Source organism: Anneissia japonica, unplaced genomic scaffold (genome assembly GCF_011630105.1).
Source record: "Anneissia japonica isolate Jap-2015-1 unplaced genomic scaffold, ASM1163010v1 scaffold287833_len2544123_cov190, whole genome shotgun sequence".
Lineage (NCBI taxonomy): Eukaryota > Metazoa > Echinodermata > Crinoidea > Comatulida > Comatulidae > Anneissia > Anneissia japonica.
Genome location: NW_022757233.1, coordinates 1928161 through 1939862, shown reverse-complemented (window position 1 = coordinate 1939862; position 11702 = coordinate 1928161). Strand labels below are relative to the sequence as shown.

The window sequence follows — 11702 nt, the reverse complement described above, 5'->3', positions numbered from 1 at the left end:
CGAAGATGTTGCTTACAATTGAGATCTCTATTTATGAAAATTACCGAAGATAATTCAAGTCCTGGTATAGACCCCTTTCAAAACTGTATTACGATTGCAACGGCATGCAACTTGGTGTACCGTACAAAATACTTATTACCGGACACCATAGGAATCATCCACCCCATGGGGTACCCCTCCATTGATAGACAGCCTACCAAAGCTTTAAAATGGTTGAAGAGGATGTCTCATCAGAAGGGACAATATATTCAACACACTGCTAATCAGGGGGAAAACGTATTGGTAATTACTAGGCTGATGGATTGTTGATAGAAACAAACGATGAGAAAATAGTGCTTTAGTTTCACTGCTGACTGCATCATGGACACACCTGTATGGAACGTGGAACCAAACATCCCCTTAATGATTTCACTATGGAGGAATTGTATCAAAAAAACTTTAGATACACATCGGTACATCACAGGCCTTGGTTATAAGTATATTGAGAAATAGGAATGCGAATTTGACAGACAGATCGAACAAAACCACGAGATGTCTGAGTTTATATCATTAAATATTTCAGCACCCCTTATCCCTTGCGATGCTTTCTTTGGTAAAAGGACCAACGCCGCAAAACGACACTACTCTGTAAAACCAAATAAAAAGATAGAGTATGTTGATTTCACAAGTTTATACCCCTTAAGGTTGGTGGTACCCCATAGGATATCCCACCATCATCAAAGAAAATTTTAAAGATATAAGCGAGTACGTAGGTCTTATAAAATGTATAGTGCTTCCTCCTAGGGGACTTTACCACCCATTTTTACCTTACAGAGCCTCGGGTCGTCTTATGTTTCCCTCTGCTCCAAACGCTGTGAATCACTTATTCAATCTTCTTGCGAACACAGCGATGATGATCGTGAGGGTACATTGGTAACTATTGAGTTGACAAAAGCAATCCTAAATGGTTACAAAGTATTACAAATGTACCAGGTTTGGCTTTTTGAAAACACATCCGTACATGATACAATAACAAAGAAAGGCGGATTGTTTGCACCTTATGTAAACGCCTTCCTGAAATTGAAGCAAGAAGTTAGCGACTGGCCAAGTTGGTGCAAGACCAAAGAACAAAAAGATAATTATGTACAACAGTACTTTGAAAAAGAGGGAGTTTTGCTAAATCCTCAAAATATAAAAAAGAGCCCTGGTTTGCGTGCATTGGCAAAACTGATGTTAAATTCATTTTGGGGGAAATTTGGACAGCGCCGAAACATGAGATAAACTACATACATAGACGAACCTACAGAATATTTTGAAATGATGATTCGCGATGATATGGAAGTGCAAAAATGTAAACTTTGTAATTGATCAGATGGTGGAAGTACAATGGCAGCAAACTGAAGACTTTATAAAAGCATCTAGACGAACCAATGTAATTATCGCAGCGTCCTGAATTATGCGAACTCTTAGAACCGCTTGACAGACGCGTATTGTACTACGATACTGACAGTGTATTATACGTAAGCCGAGAAGGACAATGGGAACCACCTATTGGGGATTTCTGGGGAGAACTAACGGATGAATTAGAATCAGATAATCACATCGTCCCATTTGTGTCTGGGGGAACCAAAAAATTATTCTTACAAATTGGCCAAGCCCGATAAAAATGGAAATTTAATCATTGTAAAGTTTGGAGAATTAGACTGAATTACCGTAACGATTTTTTAGTCAACTTTGAAAGTATGTCAAAGATGGTTCAGCAGGGGCGGATTTAGGGGGGCCGGCCCGGCCCCGGCCCACCCTTTTGGAAGGTAAAAAAAAGAAAAAAAAAAAGGAAAAAAGAAAGAAAAAGAAAAAAATGATAGCCCACAACGCCTCAAATGTTATTTTCGGGCGTCTAGAACACAAAAATTTCGAGGACATTGTTGTCCCGATCGGCCCAAATTTCGGCCCTCCTTTCGGCCCCCCCCCCTTTTGGACATCTCTGGATCCGCCCCTGTTCAGGGTGTGGGCTCAAAGAAAATCCAACAGACCCGTACAAGATTGTAAGGGAAAAATGAATATGAATATCGAAGCACCAGAAGAAAAAAAAAATTATCAAATTGTATGTACTAAACGAGTGCCTATATTAAACAATTATGACACTGTTCCTTAAGGTTATTAGTTGAAGTAACAACACAAACCCATTTGAATACTTGTTTTAATGGAGTAATTATAGGTCTGTATATAGTTATTTTTGTGTTCTGATGTGTTTGTTTTCCACGTTATGGATATTTTGTGTATTATTTTGTTTTATTAGTAGTAGTACAAATACAAATAATATGTCTTCTTAACATACACCGGATCGTTTGTTATATTAATATTGTTTGAAGGCTTGCATGGCAAAGTAATAATATAATTAATAATGTTAATTCAATAAGGCTATATAATACTGTATATCGCTGACGGTTTCAAAATATCCTTTCTTCAGTGTATTGTTTGTAAATATTGTAAAGTTATGCACAATCCAAAAGTAATTTTGTAACAAGCATTTGAAAATAAAAGTTATCGATCATGAAGTGTGTATTTTGTATTTTTACAAAGCATCGCATTGTAACATTCCTGATCAAATCAGTCAAAACAGAATCTACTGCTATTCAACGTACTGAATTGTCCTTGGCATTTATCAAGAATCACCACTACGTTTCTCATCACAAAATATATTTTATTGCTATACAAGATGTGGCTGACTTCAATACTTTCTCTGATACATAATTAGTACAAAATTGTATTTGCTGTATTTATAATTTAAAAAACAAAATAGATTAAAAATCATAAACTTTATGCTGTTAACGAAGATTATGCTTTTGTTCTGTTCATTATCCAGGCTAGTTACATCCTCCTTTCCTCAAGAATAGGCATATGCTTTTACATTTTGCAAGCCAATAATGGGTCTAGAAGTACTCATACAAGTAAACTGATAAAATATACTAAAAAGAATAACTTCATCGCCTACCTTGAAAGCAGAATTAATACGTTAAAGTATAATAAACGACGAATGACAATGTCAGGCATCGCGAATCACCAATATTTTTTTCACGATTGCAATGAATATTTCTGCAAACATTTGATTCTATAATATCTGCCAATTATACTTAATTTCGAGAAAGCAAACGGAAACAACGATCACCAGTTGCTTTAAAAACAATAGTAACATCCAATAGCGTTTCACGCGGCTAAAAGTATTATTCGATTTCTGCAAAACCAACTTTTGTTGTATGTCAAATTATTTTTTTAAACTCAGATTGTTATAACATAATGTTGGTCAATTTTAAGCAAACATGTACTCTTCCATGAAACAAAGAGAAAAAACAAACGCAGTAAAATACGTATTTACTATACATTAGGATATAAACTATAAGAAAGGAATCGTTAAAAATTACACTCTTAACCTTTTTTTTTCTTTTAATTGTTTTCATTTATATATCTTCAAAATTTTTCTTTTTTTTTAATTTTTCAATAAATCATGTATAATATTATTGTCTTTTAAATTGAACTGAAATGTGTTTAAATAATTCTTACATTTTACAGTTTAGCTTTTGTTCAACTGTTTTGGAATGTAAACAAATACATTTTATGTAAGGAAAATGAATAGTGTAAAGTGAATTTATATTATGTAAAGAATGGGTGTTAGTGTGTTATTTCACCATCTCTTTTAATTCTCATTGATATAAAGCGGTATCAGGCAGTCATAAAACATGAAGTTTTATTATAGCCCGGCTGCGTTTACCTGTAAGTAATGACTAAGGTAACAGTTAATTGTATTTGTAAGTACGATGTGATACACACGTGCAATTGACGCTCAATCAGTCAACATCCTAAGAAAAGTGGGGAAGAGAGGGGAGGAAATAGTATTTCCTCAGTTATATTATAACTGTGCCATAAAAAAATAAAGAATGTAAAACGGGTGTCCCGAAAGCTCAGACCACGAAAGCTAAGACCTAAGACCACGAGATATCAGACCCACTCGAAATATTCTGATAATAATAACTCCATATGTACCAGCTAGGCTCCTATTTGCGACGTTTACTGGAGAAAACAAATACAGTACAGTCGACCTTCCCATTTACGAACTTCTCATTTACGAACCTTCTATTTTACGAACGTTCTGCCGATGACGTCATCGCTAGATTTATTCATCTTATTTATGCTATTTTTATTTTTTTTAAGAAAAACGAATTACAAAGGTCATTAAAAATTGCATTATATACTAGTTATACAGTCATTCCATAAATACATCATACTACTTTAGGCTTAGAAAAGTCAAACCAATACATGATGTAAAATAATAAAAACTAGGCGAAATTCAGGCAGGCAGTGCATGCTGATAGGACTACCTTGTCTGGGCTAAGGGCTAGGCTGGGCAGCCTATACCAGGGAGCCTACCCTACTCTGTCTATGGTTAACTGCGGTATAATTGCACTGTAAATCAAATCAGATAGTCCGAGTATAAATGTATGATAACATCAACCTTTTATCCTTTTAAGAATAAATCACTGTTCGGATATTCAATAAGCATCTGTATTAATTATTTGTTTTTTACTGTCAAAAAAACAAACAAACAAAAAAAAAAAAACAAAAAAAAAAAAAAACAAAAAACAAAAACGATTAGCAAGCTGCTCTATTTTTAGAAGATGACATCAGCAATTACCCATCATTCTACGCTACAGGTACCGAAACCACATGTTTGGAAGTCAGGAAGGACGAAAAAATACTATTCTGAGGAGCAGTTTCTTTTATACAAAAATACCTTGACTTAAATAAATAATAAGTGCATAAGTGCCCAGTGCTTTTAATACAAATTATATCAGTGTTTGTTGACTAATTTGCTATAAATTACGGACAGAGGCCTAGCTATAGTTAGCAGAGAACTGCTGCTAGGCCCAGCTAAACCTTGGCTAAACCACTGTTTGTGGTTATTCACTCTCGTATAGCATGAATGAATACAAATATACTAAGCATATGTGAAACAATAGAGGTTATTACATAGATCGTATCCTATAACATCCTCTTTTCTTTCTTTTTTTTAAACAAGTTGCATTGCATAATTAAACAAACAATGAATTTTCTGAGTTTTCTTCCTTGTCTATTATGAAATTTCCTCAGTGTTTGGTGAATAAATCATGGCATTAATTATAAGTATGTCTTTTAAGTGTTCATTTGTTACTGTATACTATTATATAGTTCACTTTGTGACAGTCTCTCAAATATGCAGGACGTTTGACTTCTCTACCACAACGTGTTGTAATTTTCTGATTTTCTGCTGCTGATGTTGATCTTTTTGGTAGCTTGTCCATTTGTTTTTGTGTCGAGGTATCGTTGTCATTGGTTTCAATTTGTAACTTCCATTGGTCTTCTGCTTCAATGTAGTCTGGATTGTGTGGTGTGAATCTTTCTTTGGTTCTCTTTAAATGCTTTCTATTCCGTCGAAATATTTACCCCATTTCGGTGGGGACTTCCTATGATCGCTTTGCCACGTTCTTGTTAACAGCTGCTTTCTGCCATTCTCTTTTGTGTGGATATGATTGAATACGTACAACTTCTCGTAATCATTCTCTTTTGTGTGGATATGATTGAATACGTACAACTTCTCCATTTTGAAGCTCTGGTAAGTCACCTGCACCTTTGTTGTACTGTTTGGCTTGTTGTTGTTTGTGTTTGAGCTGATCCATTACTTCCTTGTTTACTCTTGGTTTGAGTAAATTTGCAGTAGTCGGCAGTCGTGTTTTTGTTCGGCGCTGCATCATTCGTTGTGCTTTGCTTGTATCCATACTTGGTGTAGGTGTGTTCCTGTAATCTAGGATAGCAAGATATGGATCTGATTTAGCTGCTTTTGCCTTGCGAATCAAGTTCTTTGCTACCTTGACCGCTGCTTCTGCCTTGCCATTTGATTATTGGTGATATGGAGATGACGTGTTGTGGATGAATCCCCATTTCTTTGCAAATTTGCTAAACTCACTACCTGTGTACTGAGCTGCTGAATCTGAGATTACTATATCTGGAATTCCATATCTGCCGAATTGTGCTTTCATTTTCTTTATGACTGTTTCCGCCGGTGTATCATCTGGGTAGTCTATTTCCCAGAATCCTGAGTGATAATCCACTATAATCAAGTAATCTCTGTTATGAATTGTGAACATATCAGTTCCAATCATAGCCCACGGTCTGTCTGTAATTTCGTGTGACTGTAGAGTTCTTTTTGGTTGTTTCCGTTCGATTGTACGACAGACATCACATGTTTCAATGTAATCGCTTACTTCTGAACTCATTTGTAGCAAGTATACACACTCTCTTGCTCTCCGAATACATCCATCCACTCCAAGATGTGAGCTGTGTATTCGTTGCATTATGTATTTTCGTAATTCTGCTGGTATTATGAATCTTTCTCCTCCGCAAATAATGTCATCATGCACACTTAGCTCATCTCTGTAGTCAAAATATGGCGCTGCGGCCGGAGCTACATTTTTCTTGTGCTCAGGCCATCCATAAATTATGATGGCTTTTAGAACTTGCAAATTGGCATCCTTCTTTATATAGGTGCGTATTTCATCAAGTCGTGGTTGTGCTACACGAAAGCTCTGTATTACATTGATTCTTTCAGTTTGGTCTGCCAATGAATTTTCAGAATTACATGCCCTGCTTAATGTACCTGCAAGGTACATGTGTTTTCCAGGAAGATAATAAATCGCTGTATCATACTTCTGGAGTCGAATAAGTAGTGTTTTTAGACCCTTTGGTGCTTTGTAAAGTGGTTTTCGTGTTATTATTTCCAATGGTTTGTGGTCTGATTGTATCATCACTTTTAGTCCATACGTGTATTGGTGAAATCTTTCCAAACACCAAACTGATGCAAGCAATTCTTTTTCTATCTGTGCGTATCTAGTCTCTGTATCTGTTAGAGATTTGCTAGCATACACTATTGGTTGCCCATCTTGCATGATTGTAGCTCCTAGTCCAGTTTCTGATGCGTCAGCTTGCAGTACTAACGGTTTATTTTTATCATAATATTTGAGGACTGGATGCTCTGTTGCTGCTTGCTTTATGCTTGCAAATGCCTGGTCATGTCTCTCTGACCAACGATATTCCACTCCTTTCATCGTTAGTTCTCTCAACGGCTGGCACATGTCACTGAGCTGGGGCATGAATCTACTTAGGTAGTTGACAAAGCCTATAATTCGCCTGACGGCACTAACATTCACTGGTTTCTCCATCTGCAACACTGTTTGTATTTTATCTTTATCTGGTTTGAGATCTTGGTCAGATATCACATGTCCAATGAATCGTACTTCTCTGAGCCCTAGTTTGGCTTTCTGTTTGTTTAATTTAAGTCCTTTCATTTGGCATCTTTTTAGGACAGCCCTGAGATTATTATTGTGGTTTCGTATTGCATCTTCTACTGTGTCGCCTTTTCCGTATACTAGGATGTCATCAGCAACTGTCTTTACTCCAGATACATTTTCGAGTGCTGCTTCTTGTCTTCGCTGATACTCTTCTGGAGCACTTGCTACTCCAAATGACATACGTTTGTATCTGTATCTACCATAAGGAGTATTAAATGTTGTGAGATATGAGCTTTGCTCAGTCAGTTTAACATGCCAGAATCCATCTTTTGCATCTACAGTAAGACGCTGAATACCTTGGCCTGGTGGAGATCTGGTAATATCTCGTCAATTGTTGTCATTGGATATTGTTTGCGTTGAATTGCAGCATTTAGATCTCGTGGATCTAAACATATTCTTGTCTTATTTGGCTTGTCGATCACCACTACACTGTTCACCCAAGGTGTAGCTGTTGTTATTTTGGTAATTATACCTTCATGCTCTAATCGGTCTAATTCACGTTTTAGCTTATCTTTTACTGCTACGGGTATTTTTCGTGGTGCATGTACGACTGGTTTTGCTTGTGGATCGACTTCTATCTCATATTTTCCTTCCAGCTTGCCTAAACCTGTAAACACACCTGGAAATTCTGTTAGTAGATCATCGATGTTAAGTGTTGATATACCTCTGTTTTCAACTATCTGCTCTGTCACCTCCATGACATTTTCAGGTTTTATGGATAGCAAGTTCATTTGTTGTATTGCTCTACAAACCAACAGAGGTCCACTAACTTTCTCATTCACAACTACAAAATCAGCTTTGTATTTCTTTCCATTTTTTGGATTGACCATTTTGACTTTGCATTGTCCAACAGGTTTAAGACTTGTGTTGTTGTACATTGTCAACACTTTAGATGTTTTCATGATTATGCTTTCCTCTGGCAAATTTTGTTGGTTAATGACATTACAAGTTACGAAACCAGTTGAAACTTTACTGCTTCACGTTTCTTTCCTAACATCATTGTAGCAAATAACTTGCATGGTTCTTGACCCAGTGTGTGTATTACAACAAAATTTAAATCTTCATAGTCGGATGAATCGCTATCCTTATCCTGTAATGCATGTACCTTCTTCTTCTTTTGCATGCATTGTGATGCAAAGTGATCTCTTTTGGAACATAAGGAACAGGTTTTTCCATAGGCTGGGCATGAATTATGGCCCCTTGGATGCTTCCAACCACAGTATTTGCACTGAAGCCTGATGGCTTCTGATTTAGATTCCCATTTTCTTGCTCCTGTACGTTGATCTTTGTACTTAGACTTTTGCTTTAGTGTATGTACCTCTTGGTCTCCACTTATTTTTCGTATTTGCTGAGTTGTAGTTTCACTAATTATTCTTAAAGTCTCTATTGCCTTTTTAAGATCACATTCTTTTTCTCGAAATAACCGTGTTCTTGCAGCTTTATCTTTGGCTCCGAGAACAAGCCTATCTCTTATCATTTCACTTTCAACTTCACCATATTTGCATTTTTTAGCCAGTTGCCGCACCCTAATAACATACTGTTCAATTGTCTCCCTTTCTTCTTGTTTGGAATCATGAAACAAGTATCGGTCATATAGTACGTTTCTGCATGGAGAGAAATGTTCTTGAAGTTTGTCTAATATGGCTGTATGATTGGCCATGTCTGCTTCTGAAAGACGTAACTGCTTTAGAATATGTTTACACTGTTTACCCATCACAGACTTCAGAGTGGCTACTTGCACTGACTCATCTTTTTTGTCCAATTGTGTGACTTTTCTGTAATCTTCAAAACTTTCCCTGAAAAATTGCCAATTGTTTTCAAGGTCATCTTTTTCACAGTTCATTGGTTCAGGAGGCGGAATTTGATTCATCGCCATAGCTGTAGAATTAGCTTGCACCGAACTGTGCGCTGTCATTTGTGTGTAGCCGTATACGTAGCTATCACGTTCGTACCTTGTTGATGTTAGCTTAGTTTAGCCTAGGGTAGGCCTAGGTAGACTTTGCAGCTTACCTCGCTTAATTGTATTTTCTGCAGCTGAAGGCTGATTACTTGAACTATGTATTTCTTTGTTGTTTATGAATCGATATTCTGTTATATTAGTTTGTCAATATTTAATTGATTCTTCAATGATTTCTATAAATGTTTATTCAACACTTAAATGCAAAATCAAACCTAAAAGTTGGTAGGCAGGGCTAGTTATAGGCTACAACTTGGCGTTTTTAAACTTGAGGGCGCTATTCTTAAGAACTTCTCATACGAATTTTCTCAATTACGAACTGCTTTCAGTCCAAGGTTAGACTTGCCACAAGTCTCTTATTTTTTATTATTTTTCTCATTCTGGACAGCGCCACCAACGAGAAAGTTAATTTATAGACGGAATAAGCGACTTGTAAAACACTGAAATCAGGCACCAGGATGTTTCTCCATAGAATCGCGTCGGTCGAGTGAGTACCTGCCTTTGAGAATACGACAATAATGAAATAATCAGGATTGAGATCTCAGTTTCAATAAACCAAAACATTTACGCAGCTCTCTACTTGAAAATTTGGAAAGAATTTCCATTCATCTTAGTGACAGGTAGCAGAGAGTTATCTGGGGAGAGGTTGGGGCGGTTGAAACATTAAATATCCACTCTAGATTGCCCACAAATTCAATTTCAGGCTTCTTTTATTCAATATTTTCGTTAACGATATATCCAACCCTTTTAAAAACTGTAGTTAACTTATGTTTGCTGATGAACTTAAGTATGATATTTTGAATAATTTGACCGTTGAGGTCACATATATCTGTCTCTTATACACATCTAGATGTGTATAAGAGACATGTGTAGCAGCTAGTGGTGAGCAAGGTTCCAAGTAGGCCTATAGCCTACGGTTATCAGTCCATGTCGTTCTCAGCAGGCCAGAACTATTATACTGTATATATAACTGTTTTAATTCAAGTAGGTAGCTAAAAGGGAGCTGGAGCTTGTTCTAGTCGAGACATCCGCATCTTCAATTTTGAAAATTTACCAAGATTGATTAATATGCATGAAGTTAGCCAATCACGTGATTTACAAAATCAGTCATGCATACGATATCCCACATCAAATTTGATGTGGGAAATTGCACGCATGAATCGTTTGCCCAGGCCCTAATTCGAAAAAGAAGAAATCGAGTATGGGCCGCCAATTAAATTAGGTATGGCGCGCACTAAGTGCAATAAAGAGTGAGTAACCTAAAATTAGGGCCTGGAACCCAGGCTAGTCCAAGGTGTACGTAAATGGAAAGGTCGACTGTACAAACAAACCGTTGTTAGTGTACAGGCTACTCCACGATAGCGGTTTCTAATGCACATCTTGGGAATATCTGATATATACTGTATTATGATTCTCGATCGTTCTCGATAATAATAATATTAATAATAATAATAATAATAATAATAATAATAATAATAATGATAATGATAATAATGATAATAATAATAATAATAATAATAATAATAGTAATAATAAATAATAATTAATAATAATTAATAATAATTAATAATAAAAATAATAATAAATAATCATTAATAATAATAATAATAATAATAATAAATAATAATAAATAATAATGATGATGATAATAATAATAAATAATAATGATGATGATAATAATAATAAATAATAATGATGATGATAATAATAATAAATAATAATGATGATGATAATAATAATAGGTCGATTTATAAGGTGCAAATTAACAAGGTCTCTAAGCGCCATGTCCAAGTCCTCTTGGGCGGATCCAGAGATTTTCTGACCGGGGGGGGGGGGATGTGGGGAAACAATATGAGGCTCTCGCCGCCACGCCCGCCTTAGCCCCACCATGGTTGGTGTAAAGTGGAAAATAATCGAGCTCCTTTCACACTGCTGGATCGCCACTGAACTCATGGGTACAATTTTTCCTCTCTTTAATTCAAAATTTTCGGCTTGACTGAATTGGAGGGGGGAGCACTCAATGCCCCACCCCCTTCGCTGGATCCGCCACTGGTCCTGGTTTCATGTGCTATGCTTCTAGTAATTTTATCTTTTTTATTATATAATATTTTGAAACCGAATATAAAACAAAAAAGAAGCAAGTAAAGAAAGGTAAGGTGAATGTATAAAGAAGAACAAACTATCCTAAAAATATATAGAGTAGTACGGCAGCTTAGGGCCATATTTGGACTTAATGTGGACGTTCCGGACAAAAGCACCATTTTTTTTTACATGCTCCTTATGGTCATAGCATTCAATTTTTGGTAGGAACCACCTTATCCGAGGTCATTATGGCGGCCATCTTGGATTTCAAAATGGCCGCCTAATAAAACCTATGTTTACCTATA

At 36.1% G+C, this 11702-nt stretch overlaps 1 protein-coding gene across 1 annotated transcript; it reads right to left on the bottom strand.

Moving 5' to 3' along the window:
• Positions 1-8307: 8307 nt before the first annotated feature.
• LOC117124619 lies at positions 8308-9234 on the bottom strand. The gene has a single exon (XM_033270916.1). The coding sequence runs from the start codon at positions 9232-9234 to the stop codon at positions 8308-8310; it is 927 nt and encodes a 308-aa protein (XP_033126807.1).
• Between the last annotated feature and the right edge of the window lie 2468 nt (positions 9235-11702).